This window comes from Dermacentor andersoni, chromosome 3 (genome assembly GCF_023375885.2).
Source record: "Dermacentor andersoni chromosome 3, qqDerAnde1_hic_scaffold, whole genome shotgun sequence".
Taxonomy (NCBI): domain Eukaryota; kingdom Metazoa; phylum Arthropoda; class Arachnida; order Ixodida; family Ixodidae; genus Dermacentor; species Dermacentor andersoni.
In genome coordinates, this window is record NC_092816.1 from 229,038,087 (window position 1) to 229,052,647 (window position 14,561).

Sequence of the window (14,561 nt, forward strand, 5' to 3'; positions counted from 1 at the left end):
AATTTGTGTGAAACATATTACAACAAAGAATTGCCATGCAGTGAAGCTTACAAGTGCAGATGCACATGTAAATTATATCACAATTTACAGTAATGAGCACAATGTAAACCTATGTGCCCTTTCCGCTCTTACTCTGCTTTAGTGCACGATGCTTATACTTTCCCCACCCCACTAACAATGCGCCTCACCCCATCACACAACTGTACTGCGGTGTAGCAATCTATAAAAGAAACGTAGCATAATTGGGTTTTCTAAAGGTAGCTTTCTCGCAATGCACCACTATTTCGCCGTGACGCCTAAGCAATGTGCTGCCGTGAAGCATACAAAAAGTGCAAAGGGGACACTGTCACTGTACGTAGTAAGTGTTCTATAATTATACACTCACTCACCCACCGTCTCCTGTCACATTGCGCACACCGGGATGCCTAATTAGCAGAATTATTATGCCTGGTGATAGCGGCCCCCTCCTACTTTTAGTATAATTCACCGCAATATATTTTCAGGCTTCACCACGTAACTGAATTGTGCTGCGGCGAAGACGAGGTACACATATACGAAGTGAGTAAACATAAGAAATGGCTTTTACAACAATACAGCAAGAAAACGCACACCATGCATCAGTTTACCATATGGAAGAGCGTTGCATAAAAGGTAGCTGATTCGCACAGGCCGCGTAGCACACTTATCAATCGTAAAGGGAACCCGTATTACGGGTAATTCAAAATTTCGGGCGTACCCAGAAATATGTTTATACATTTATGCTCGTACTCCCTTTTTAATAAGATAGCAAGAACTTCCACAATAGAATTATTTAGAGCACACGAGTGCACATAACACAGACACTTGACTCGTTTTCAGCTCGGTGATAATGCAAATGACATGTAGCACGGAATAACGTGAACAAGCTGTGTGCTAACATCGTAAACTTCGTACTAAGCACTGAAAAAGCCACAATCCCGCGACAGCCGCTAACGAAACCAAACCGGGAGCAAATGTCAGTGAACGTGCAACTGGAGCCCCTAAGCCACTCAGCTCCTCCACCACTCCCGCTGCACCACTCGTTTTAAGCACAGCACAGAAACCACACATTCAGCGCTGAGCAGTGGGCGGTCGACGCAGTCGCATTTACGTGACTTGTAAGAGCAGCAGATCCGTCGATGTCCGTTAAGCATAAGCGGACACGGCGACACCACATCGCGGTTCGCTGAACTGCAGTGCCGAGGCGCTAGGCCACTCTGTCATTCCAGTCGTCATGATCGCCCGATTCTCAAGGAAGGATGGACCACACAACGCGGTCTGCCAGAGCTCACCGAGGCCAAAGCCGCACTGCCAATACTCACAGCATTCCGCCAAACAACACAGAACCCACAACCAACACATAAGCAGCCTTGAACAACGCGCGGACCTCGCGGACGCGCACGTGGAGAACGAACACGCCACGGCGTCGCTTGGCGCCACCATCGCGCCTTCTCAATATTCCTAAAGGATCCTGTCCCTAGGCACCTAGGATCAGGTCACGTTAGAGATTTTTCTACGACATTTAGACGTATCCTCCTATACCAGCACGAAAAAAGCTTCTGGCACGACTAATTCGGCGAAAGCTTTCCAGCTTATTGGAGATAACAGGAGCGTGTGCCCATAGCTCACATTCCTTTTTATTTCTATCTTCTTCAGCGTGTGCTTCTCTAATGCACACGCTGTGCACAGGAAAATAATGAAGAAAACGTGCAAGGCTGCAATGCAACTGTGTCATAGGGGCAAAAAAAGAGTAGCGCAAGAGGGGATTATCAACTTTTCGATCTAGTTTCAAACGTGGCCCAAGGTTACGCTGAGTTCGCAACATGGGCGGTGTCACGCCTGTGGAAAGAGCCTAGCAAACGAAACTTGCGCTTCGAGTAAACTTTGCGCGCATGCCCTACTTTTGCTGACCTCATCGCTTCGCCAAGGTGGATCTAGAGTGGTGGCGAAGGATGGGCCCAAAAGCGGTTGAGCGCGACTGCAGCATAGCCACAGGCTGGGGGCAAAACACTCATATAAAGAAATATAAAACTACAAATTGGAATACTATGCATGAACAGAAAAGCAATAAATGTTTTAGAATTGGGGAGGAGCTCATGTTGCAGCTGGGCCTCCTCCTTATAGAATTTGTCTGGGGATGAAATACATGAATAATAACTGCGATTCCATTGCCCTAGAGGCAGCAAACGAATTTTTGAACGCTACGCACTGGCACGACAAGTAAAATATGTATTTTTTCATAAAAGAATGTACTCGTATGTCTCAAAAATTATTGCGCCCTGACATCAATTCTTCCATGCTTTTGGCTAATTATTAAGTAAAGAAAATATCACACGAACATTAACAATATTTCATTTCGAAACCAGCAAAGAAGTGCATGCATGCCGTTGGTATGAAAAATGTAAAGGCCGTGAAATAAAGAAGTTGAGAAGAAATATTTTAATGAAAATTTTTCATTCGGCAACATTGTATAAATGTTCGTACACATGCAACGGCCAGGGAAAAATCTCAGTGACGCTGTCCTTCGTGCCAATGTATTACGCAGAAGGAGTTATCATCGGTCGTGTATTGTAATTGTACCGAAAATATTGTCCCAACAGAGAGCTCGTATAAAAGGAAGGAGTTCTGCAGAATATACGAGGGCGAGTCAAATGAAAGAGAGACAATGCGAATATACGACAAAAGGGGTACTTTATTTAAAGGTAGACTTCATGAGCATTGAGACATTTGTCCCACTGACTAACGTGTCACGTGATTCTCGTCTCATAAAGCTCCTTGGGCTGCTGCTTCAAAAAGTCTGTAACTGACTCTTTCGCGTCATCGTCCGACGCGAATCTGGTTCCCTTGAACTGTGTTTCCAATTGCCCCAAATTGCGGAAGTCGCCAGGCGACAGATCTGGAGTCGAATCTTATAACGGTTCGGAATACGAACCGTTCGCTTCCCCGCTTACGTCACTAAATGTGCCGCTACCCCGCCGGTGGTGGAAGAAGGGGAGGACGCGACCAATTGATGAGAGGGTGCCACCTCTGAAGTGTACGTCATTATATGACGAGCTAATAGAGGAATTGCAGAATGTTTCTGCTTGCTAAATAAATGTAAAGTATAAATTAAACGTTATACGGCCAGTTCTAAAGTATAAACGTGTGGTGCAGGGCGTTTACGACATGCAGAAGTAATTTATCATTGACTTTCTATTTAATTCTCAGCCGAAAGGTGGTATTGCAAGCGTAAATGAGTTGGCAGAGCGCAGCGCTATGTCTTCTGCTACCAGGAGCTCGCACGATGCACGCAACAGAAACGCACTGCCGGCACTTCTCAAGCAGCGAGCGCAACAAAACCGTGAACTGGTTCTTAGGGTCACCTTTAATTACCAGCCGACTATATCAATTTCCCTTCTTTTTTCGCCCTTTGTCATCGGCTCGGACATGACTCGCTCGCCGCCGCGCTGCCGCTATGCCCGCGATCTGCCCCACGGCGCGTCGCGTGATAGAAGCGATGGAACTTGAAATCATACGTTACGAAATACGGGCCCTGCATTTCCTGCTCGAAGTAAAATCGAAGAGTGTGGTGCTGACGGTGCGCGCTGTGCCGTGAAATTGAGGACCAAAGTGCGGCACTCCCGAATTAGAGAAGAAAGGGCAGTCAAATAAGAGATCTCCCCAATATCTTCGCGTCCGGACTGCATAGTTTTACCAGCCTAACGAAAGAAGCGCTGAACCAGCCTAGGTTGAACCTTTCCGATTGCTGAACGGTGATCTGCGAGCTATTCGCGCTGGCGATAGCACTGGGAATTTGATCTCACCATCCAAATATCTCCTTGGCATTGGATTTGAAGCGTAGGTCACGGGAAAGCTGACCCAGCTCTTCTAACGGCCAACACAGTAATTGCGGGAGCAACTTCGTGGACAGTGTCGGCAGTAGAGTTCTAGGCCATTCTGATGAATGCTTCGCTTCCGACCGACCTCTGGGTGCTTCAGGCTGGTGGCAATGAACCGCAGCGTGCAATTCCGTCCTCTGCGTGGAATGACCACTGGTACGCTTGCACCCGGGTCTCCTCCAGTTGATAGCGTAGCCTGCAAAAGGTGTACTTAGAAAGCCGGCAGGAGCGGTGCAAATAATTATCCGCCATGTCTTAGAACGCGTATCGCAATTCCAGCCATGGTCCACACCGAAAGAGCAACGCCAAGCAGACGACAAAGGCGAGTAGTAGCCTCCGAAGCAACCAATGCACGCGCGCGCGACGCGCGCGTGTCTCCGGGGTCGCGCGACCGGCGCGAGCGGCCAGGGTCGCGAGCCAACAACCAAGCCACAGCAACGGAACCCCAAGCGGACCACCCCTTTGCCGGTTCCGCTCTTAGGCAAAGACGGGTTCGCTTTGGAAGTGATTGACAGATGCGTGACGTGATCGTAATTTGCGGTGCCGCCCCGCTTTCTCTGACGGCCTGTGCTGCAAGCAAAATTTTGACCAATCAGATGAGGCCAAGTGAACCGGTTACCTTCCAAACCGTTAAAAGATTCGGCCCCTGGGTTATATGGCGCAGGTAGCAGCGTTTTCCATTTGAACTTGGCCGGTTTTGTGTGAATCACATCAACAACGTGGGCATGGGCATTGTGGCGGAGCAAGATGACCCCATTCGTCAATTTTCCACGTCCTTTGTTCTTGACTGCGACACCACCCAGCCGATCCGGTGTTTGACAATATTTCAAACGATTGATAGTCTCTCCAGGTTTTGCAGATTCGATCAATAATGGCCCCTGATGATCAAATAACAAAATCAACAACACCTTTCCGGCGGAAATGACTGCCTTTGACTTCTTTGGGGATGGTGAATTCGAATGCTTCCACTGTAAGCATTAACGTCGTGTTTCAGACTCTTAATAGTGGCACCATGATTCTTCCCCGGGGACAATTGCAGACAAGATGTCGTCACCTTCATTGTGATTCCGGATCAGATGAGTCAAGGCAGCGCCGAACCTCTCCGTCTTGTGGTGGTGGTTCAAAATCATGGGCATCCATTGCGCACACAAAAGCCGATAACCGAGATCCTCATGAATTATGGTGTGAACCAAACCATGACTGATGTTCACAAGCTCTGCCATTTTCTCGATGCTTATCCTCCGATCTTGTCTAATCAGATAATCAACCTTTGCAGTTGTGTTGGGGGTGATTGCACGGTATCTTTAACGCAGTGTCGGATCATCTTTGAAACTTTCACGTCCTTCTTTTGACCGTTTGCTCCAACGCTTCACAGTGGCGAATGAAATACAATGTTCATCGCACACGGCAGCCATTCGGCGAATAATTTCTTTTTGGGAAACACCTTCAGCTGTCAAACATCTCACGACACCACGTTGTTCAACTTTTCGAGCGTCAATTATGTCACGTAACCATGTCCAACCCAGTGTATGAGAGCATTAAAGAGCATTTATGCTCCCACCTGCGTGTCACTTTTCTAAATGAGAGATGACTTCTGCAACACGCATGCCTCGCAGATAATGAAGCGAACCATTATTGCACAGGGTGGCTTGGCTCGCTTTCATTTGACTCCCCCTCGTACATTAGAAGTGCGAAGATACTGGTTGATAAACGGAAGAAAGTGTCACGGGAACCAAAGCTCACGTATACACAAAACCTCGAAACAATATATTTAAATATACGTATACATCTCCAAAAAATTTACATATCTCAGAAAAAGTCACTGTATATTATGCGTCAAACAAAGTAAATAAATATGTTGGACACTCACAGATTCACAGATCACAGAATCCTAATGGCCGCCCCCCCCTCACTCTACTCCCCCCGATGTATCGTGTGCGACGGAAGGTGGCGCGCTTTCTCCCTGGCTTTTCTCCCTTGCGCACACAAAGCCGAGTTACCATCGTCGGCTCACCAATGCCCCCCTCCCCCCCAGCGCTTTCACTCGCACATGAAGCTTGCAGCGCGCGTACATGATGTTATCGCCCTTGGACTTTATGCGCAACATGAGAGCGACGACGACGGCAGAAATGCGCCTGGTATGCCAATATAGTTGCTATCGCAATGATATAATAAGAGTATCTGGCAACTGAAGCGTCTCATGGGTCTTTGTTTTCGGCAAAGGAAGTAACGAAACCGAACTTTCAACATGCGGCAATTTGCTACGTCGCAATAATGTCATTCTTCTTTTGTGGGCCCGGAGCATTGAAATAATAATTAAAAGAAAACCCAGGAAAGGATCTTGGCCGGAATCGAATGGCAACATTGTGTAATAATATGGGTACCGCAGGAACATCAAAGATAACGTGAGACGCTTGGAGAGAACCAAACGCACATTGCTCGGTATCCTACACCGGCGAGACAAGACTTTCCGGAGAAGTTGCGCTCAAGCCAACACGTTGCAATCCGTCAAGTGCCCACAGTAATGGCGGCGAGCGACCATTGTTTCTATTACCCGTCTGCTAGCCAGAAAGCGTCCAAAACTCTGCTAGGCGAAAATACACTCGGCCAGACAAAAACGAACGCGAACCGAAGTGCACTGCGCGGTGGTCGCGGCAACACGAGAAAAACGCATGCACTCCGGCTGACTCTAGCAGCCCGCGGGCAGCGAGAACAAGAGAATTGAAGAGGCTCAATTTGTACTCGCGAATTAAAGTCAAAGTAGAAAAATAAATAATTTTTTTCTACTTTGACCTCATTGGACCTCGCTGCGCGCTTTGTCAACTTGTCTGATAATGTGCTATTTGGCTTGTCTCGTTGTATGATCCAATGTACGACTTTCGAAAAGGTAATGCACTGCCGAAGGGCAGCAGATTGGGCGAGTTGGTGTTCCATGGTAACAATAAAATTCAAACAGCGCTAGACGACAGGGCCAGAAAGAGCAGGAGACAAACACTGCGCTGAACTAACAACTGATTTATTTGAAGTAAGAAGTCTATATTTATACGTACAATACTGGGCACGCATGCGCCCGGTCATACATCGATGATCAGATACAAACTCCGGACAGCCAACATACGCACGCGATGTATCTGCCGTGCAATCTACCCTTTATGCACCAATGCCATTTCTTTTGCTGTCAAGATTAAAGATGTTTTGCTAACGCAACTATTAGATTTTCTGATGATATGGAACGCTTCAGCGACTTCTTTGGTAGTCTTGTCACTATGAAAAAATAACAATTTTGTATGGTGAAAAAAAGGTACGCATTTACAAATACTGCAATGCTTTGCCAGGTTAGTGTCCTTCTTGTACAATGAATTGGCATGCTCCATTAGTCTAATATTGATGCAACGGCCTGTCTGGCCTATGTAAGTTTGACCACAAGATAAATGAATTTGGTAGACAGCGCACTTCTTCCAACTGATGTACTTATTCACATGATTTACCTTGCATGCAGCATTCCGTTTAAAGCCTTCCTGTTTCCTCTGAACTGCTGCCCCTAATTTACCCAGCTTCATCGAAGCAGAAAAAACGACCCTCACACCATACTTGGCCCCTACCCTCTTAAAACGATGTGACAACGCGTGCTCATAAGGCATGACAACAACTTTTTTCCCCGCAACATTTTCTTTGGGCTGTTCCGAACATTTCAGCGCTTTTATAATCTTATTAGCACCAGCCCCAATTACAGAATTTGGAAAACCGGCCTCTCTGCATCTCTGGGCTTGGACCATCAGGCTACTGGACATTTGATGAGTACACGATTTTTTGACAGCCATACCAATACATCCTGTTGCAATTCCTAATTTAACAAGCTTAGAGTGACAAGACGTGTAGTTTACAATAGGTTTTTCACTCCTGGGAGCGTATCACCAGCATACATGGTTAGACAAAAAGGTCAAATTCAGATCTAAGAACTGCAGGACGTTCCTCTGTGGGATCTCATGTGTGAAGCTCAGTCCAGACCCGTGCTTAGAAAAAACATCGAGTAAGTCAGGTACACATTCAGACCCCTTAGACCTAACTAAAATTAGGAAATCATCCACGCATCGAAAAATTCGAATATACCTTCCATTTAATTCCTTCTCTACATTCCTGTCAACATAACTTAGAAAAATGTTGCTAAGTAGTGGGGCAATTTTGGCACCGATACACACCCCCGACTTTTGCTTGAAAACTTTATCTTGTGACATTACATAGGTATTCTGTAAATGAAAGGATAAAGGTTCCATGAAAGACCTACTTGAAATGCCGCAATTATTTTGGCATGCGCACTCATCGTTTTAGTCTGAGATGCAATTGTGAACACATTGCAGAAGTTGATTATGGGGAAGAGAATAAAATAAATCGACCACATCTATGCTAAAACCAAAGCACGAAGCCGGGTTCTCCTTCAAGAGAAACTTTACAACTGCCTCCGAGTTAGGCACAACAAACGGGTCAGCCACGGAAAGTGCTGACAAATGCTTATTGAGGTAAGATGATACCACTAATTGCCAAGTTTGGCGTTCAGAGACTATTGCTCGAAAAGGAACGCTGGGCTTATGTGTTTTTGCCGAGAAGAAAATTTCAAGCAACGAGCGCTCTGCATCCTTAACATTATTTGCCAAACTTGGAAGCCCCATGCATGCCTTTCAATAATGAAGCGGCTTCCTTCTTATTCTTTAGCGGTTCCTTACTAGTCACTTTAAAATGTTTGCCTAATGCCTCAAGCGCCTTGTTGGAAAACTGTTTCTCAGAAAGTACAACAAAGTAACCTTCTTTGTCGGGTTGCACGACGCGCAAACAGCTATGACACAAGTAATCCACCAGCAATCGAAATCTATTGCTGCGCACTTTAGGGTTGTTACTACTGGCCACAGCGTCAGCACACTCTGATACACACCTAGTTCTGTCCTCGGGCTGAGCCTTAGATGACACACTATGGGCGAAGACCAACTTTTCAAGAGTTCTCAGACCAGGGTCGAGGCAAAACTTAGGTCCAAGACGCAAGGTCTTTTCGTGCTTTCAGTCCAAAACGACGTCTCCGAGGACCAGCAGCTTTCCTTCTGCAGGAACACTTCTTGTGCCTAAGGTCTAAGGGGTCTGAATGTGTGCCTGACTTACTCGATGTTTTCTTTAAGCATGGGTCTGGACTGAGCTTCACACATGAGATCCCACAGAGGAACGTCCTGCAGTTCTTAGATCTGAATTTGACCTTTTTGTCTAACCATGTATGCTGGCGATACGCTCGCAGGAGTGAAAAACCTCTTGTAAACTACACGTCTTGTCACTCTAAGCTTGTTAAATTCGGAATTGTAACAGGATGTATTGGTATGGCTGTCAAAAAATCGTGTACTCATCAAATGTCCAGTAGCCTGATGGTCCAAGCCCAGAGATGCAGAGAGGCCGGTTTTCCAGATTCTGTAATTGGGGCTCGTGCTAATAAGATTATAAAAGCGCTGAAATGTTCGGAACAGCCCAAAGAAAATGTTGCGGGGAAAAAAGTTGTTGTCATGCCTTATGAGCACGCGTTGTCACATCGTTTTAAGAGGGTAGGGGCCAAGTATTGTGTGAGGGTCGTTTTTTCTGCTCCGATGAAGCTGGGTAAATTAGGGGCAGCAGTTCAGAGGAAACAGGGAGGCTTTAAACGGAATGCTCCATGCAAGGTAAATCATGTGAATAAGTACATCAGTTGGAAGAAGTGCGCTGTCTACCAAATTCCTTTATCTTGTGGTCGAACTTACATAGGCCAGAAAGGCCGTTGCATCAATATTAGACTAATGGAGCATGCCAATTCATTGCACAAAAAGGACACTAACCTGGCAAAGCATTGCAGTATCTGTAAATGCGTACCTTTCTTTGACGATACAAAATTGTTATTTTTTCATAGTGACAAGACTACCAAAGAAGTCGCTGAAGCGTTCCATATCATCACAAAATCTAATAGTTGCGTTAGCAAAACATCTTTAATCTTGACAGCGAAAGAAATGGCATTGCTGCATAAAGGGTAGATTGCAAGGCAGATACATCGCGTGCGTATGTTGGCTGTCCGGAGTTTGTATCTGATCATCGATGTGTGACCGGGCGCATGCATGCCCAGTTTTGTACGTATAAATATAGACTTCTTACTTCAAGTAAATCAGTTGTTAGTTCAGCGCCGTGTTTGTCTCCTGCTCTTTCTGGTCCGGTCGTCTAGCGCTGTTTGAATTTTATTGTTACCAGGTAATGCACCTTTGGCGTCAAGTGTTTATAACAACATTAAACCCACAATGTTCCGGAATTGAAAATCTGATGCATGACTTTGCGCCTCCATGCACCTTTTGCATCAAAAGTTTATTAGAAGTTTATATCCATAAAGTTTCGGAATTGAAATCCACGCGCTCGGTAGATTCCGCGGCCTCCGTGAGATGTCGCGACGAGCGCGCTCGACATCAAAACGCCCTTGAAACTTTGTGCTCGGATGGGGCTTCTTGCGTTATGTGACTTCCGGTGCATGAGCGTTGCCGCGAAATCCAGCCAGTGTGCGCAATGTTCGCGCTGAAATGTCTTTTCGAGCGTGAAAGAACGCATTCTAGACAAAGTCCCGAAAAATTTCCGGCTCCCGGGGTTGTTTTGGTAGGCGGCGCATGACAGCACGAAAAAATTGCGGGGCGATTCTGAAACACAATACGCCCCCCCCCCCCCCCCCCCCCCGCTACGCCCCTGCCGCATACCGAGTGACCCAACGTTTCCCGACAGTAGCCCACTTCTTTCAGCATAGTAGCCCGATGCTCTAGCTATTAGACACTGGGCTACCCAGTTATCCAAGTTGGCGTGATAGACGTCACGTACAGACAAACGGACTGACGGACTGGGTGAGGTTCCCAAAAGAAAGGTAATCAAATTAAAACGCGGACAGAACTTTATTTGCAATGACTATTCAAGCAGCGAAAAGCCGAAACGCGTTCGGCATGAATCGTGTACTGCTCCTCTGTCGCACTTTACTCTCGACATGCTGCGTCGTCTGGCGGTAGCACCGCCGTGAGGTCCGCACGTACCTGGTGACACATACACAGTTGGCGTAAAAAAAGTCCTTTGAAGAGCGGCACATAGCCACTGACACACGTCCGGTGGCACATGCCCAAGTTGGTGTAAAAGATGTTCATGAAGAACATACCCGGCAGCACATACGAACTTGAACGGCCTACATTTTAGACGGCAGTACCTTCGCGATTGGTCTACATTTTTTGGTGGAATAGCTGGATAATTAGAAATAAAGCTGGTCTGATAGCGCCAACAATGCTATTCGCATTGAAATGTGGGCCGATGTCGAAAAATTTCCATTAAAAAAAATCGGCAGTGCAACGCTTCTCTTCCTCCACTTCACGCCAAGGGTGACGCGATAGACTTCCGTGACTCCACCCCATGCTCACCTTCAACTCGCTGAAGACGCTCTCATCTGTCGACTTCAACTGAAGCGATTGTCGGCGCACAGACTGTTTGTTAACGGCTGTGAGAACAAGCTGATATGAGGTTTGTGTAGTATCAGCATAAAACTTGCATATCCTATCAAATGCTGCATATGTTCGTGCGGTAACTTGAGGCCAAGCGCAAAAATAAGACTACGAGGACAAGAGAAGAAAACGAAAACACAGCTGTCGTTTCCTTGTCTTGTCCGCGTTTCTTTTTTTGCGCTTTGCCTCAAGTTATGCAGTACCAACTAGCCCACCAGTCTCTTCTGTTGTTCTGGCGGTATACGGGGAAACTATTTTGAAGTAATATATGCCTCTTGTGAAATGGTTTAACTTTTTATAACACTCTTGGAAGACCTTGAAATAAAGCACTTACTCTAATGCACTTCTGTTGCTTTTTTGTTATTCGTCCATTGAGCGCTCACTGCCATACATTTGCTCGGAACGGAAGTATGCAAAAACAAAGTGTTCGATTGAATGATTGTTCATACAGCCGATGCCGGTTACTATGAGCACACGTGAATGATTTTCATCACCGTGTACTATTGTTACTCGTACCTCTCCACCAAAGATGTTACGTAGAATTCATGTAGCCAAGGCGCTATTTACATGGTATATTTACAAGTATAGGAAGAACTGGCTAGCCCACATAAAGCAAAGCCCGTCGTCGTCTTCAGTTCCTGCAGTGGCCGCTATGTTCGTCGAACATTATACAGGAATATTCTTATTTCGACAAAAGCCTGCCACATTTTATTGTTGGAAGCAATGCTTGATGCTTAAAAACCACATCAATGTTGATCAGAACAATCAGATCGAATGTTGCAACTTGTCACGCAGAACAGATTATAGCCTTTCTTTTCTGCTTGAAAAAGCGTCGTATAAGGCATGTGGGTCGGCCGTTTCCCTGCTGCCCTCCTGAACTACAGACGTAGCCAACACACCACCACTAGATTTAACGCCACAGTAGTGGCGTTCGTCTGTCTGCATTGAGGCTCCCGAGATTACTTCCTTGAGTTTCTCTGAATCCTGCAGTGTGCTGCGACGAAAGAGGGTGACATGCCGCAATGTGCTCAGACACTCGTACTTGGCGGACTATTTCGGATAGCCATATTGCTACATGGAACTTGCAAATACAACAAAAGCAATAATGTGTTATGCCTTTAGACGTTGACAAATTTCATTGAATGTCGGCGCCGACCGGCGACCACGCCGCATTTCCGTCAGAAATATTCTTCTTGTAGCTCGGTCTTTCAAGCCGAAATTTGGATGCCTACACAAGGCATGGCTCGCAACGAGAAGGTGCTGCAGTCGATAGCCCGAAGTACTCACCGTTCTGCGGACAGACCTTGGCTAGCTCTCTTCCGATTCGAAATGTCACCCTAGGGTCATCGAACGGCCTGCAGTAAAGAAAAGGGCAATACAACCAGCGTTTCTCCAAAAATGATAAAACTGTGACTGAGTATAAACATGAAACATCGCGATGCGACAACCCATCCAATGTTCCAGGCGATGCTGCAAAGATTCCGATTATGAAGGCATGGTCAGTTATACCACCATTTTCTCTCGTTTAGAGATCGTAGCTTTGCTTTGATCAAAGAAGCCTTCATATATCTGTGTTCACGAAGACAACGACGCTGTTGATTTGTACGCGCTCTTATGAATAGGCGTAAAGAGAAGTGGACTGGATTGTGCAGCGCTTGCACAGCGGTAACTAACAATGTTTATTGCATCCTAGCGTATATTTGCCATATATTGAAAGCGTAGAAAAAAAATAAAATAAAATAATGTCAGCGCTGCGGGTGCGGTGTCACGTATTAGGAAAATAGCGGATAGATATCGTCTTTGCCAGCAACCGCATTCACCGTTTATCACTATTATGAAATTATACTTTGGCGCAAGACGTGCCTACACTTTATCCGAAACTCCAAAAATGTCGCCCAGTTGTACTGGGTGCGAGGGATACAGATGGAAGAGCTGGCGCTGCTGTCGTTTTAGAGAGCAGTTCCTGCGCTTAGCGTCGGCGTCCCTCGGCGTAAACGAGTGCACGAGCACAGTGAATGATGAAAGAGTGAACGCGAAGTGCATCGTGGAACGAAAACGGCGATAGCCAAGAGAACACTAGGAGGAACGCGGAGGAGGAGGGTGCAGCGGTACCATGAGGTAGAAAGCGAAGTAGGGGGGTATGGCGAGAGCGTGAGAAGCGTAGTGCTGCGCAAGATGGGCTCTGCGGCGACGACCGCTATGAGATGGTGCCAAAATAGCGCGCCGTCGTCTCTTCACCGATGGCATGCGGCGAGCTCATCCACCGATACCATATATGGAAACAAAGCGCTACATGAGCGGAAGTCTGTCTGCTGCGGCTGCTGCAAATGGTGGCTACGAGTCACCCACGCGTTGCCTCTCGCGAACTCCCGATTAGCAAGGCATCGCGCCACACTTCGCTTCGTTTGCAATGTGCCGCACGAGACAGATTGTCCGCGCCAGCTAATATATCGCGAGGTGAAAAGACATATAGATCTGCACTCAAAGTTAGGATTAGGGAGTATCGTAATGGTCGATGAATTTTCGCGTCGAAAGTTCCATAACGTGACACCGCTTCGTCTCGGTAGCGCTCGTATACTGCTTGCAGTGAGCTTTGCCATCGCGCGGTTTAGAATGAATGTTCTAGCATTTTTGGACCACGAACGTTGTCGTTTGTCTTCGAATCACTGGCAACAGGGTCAGTTTGCTTGGCACCCTAGTAAGGATACATTACAGTACTTGGATCACTGGACCAATCTCGGAGTTTCGGTGCCGCGAAGCGCGCGCGCGTTTTTGTGGGAGTCAGTGTGTCTTGTGGGGAAAAGGCAAGGTGCTGCGCTAATTTTAACTCACATCAGTCGTTTTATCATGTTAACATATGTGTGATCGTGGCATCGCACATTGATATTCCGCGAAAGATTTGCGTTCACAATGCGCGGCCTCTATACATGTACGTTGTCGATGATGTTTCCTGCTGCGAACAAAAAAATGGAAAGACTGACATGCCTTCTTTTCTTGTTTAGGTTTTCGTCACAGCGAATTGGATAAAAATACTTACGATGTCGTGGAACCAACACTGCGTAAAATTCGTGCACTTCTCAGGCATAATGCAAAAAATACCAGCACTACACACCCATCACAGTTTGGTGATGTTTTATTTCGTTTCTTC

General features: G+C 46.5%; 1 protein-coding gene across 1 annotated transcript in view; it reads right to left on the minus strand.

Annotated features, from left to right (window-relative positions):
• LOC126536560 (neprilysin-2-like) overlaps positions 1-14,561 on the minus strand; it is a 128,965-nt gene that overhangs the window by 96,934 nt on the left and 17,470 nt on the right. Inside the window, exon 2 of the mRNA XM_055072826.2 lies at positions 12,701-12,768. Coding sequence (XP_054928801.2) covers positions 12,701-12,768 — 68 coding nt within the window. The remainder of the gene's footprint in view (positions 1-12,700; positions 12,769-14,561) is intronic.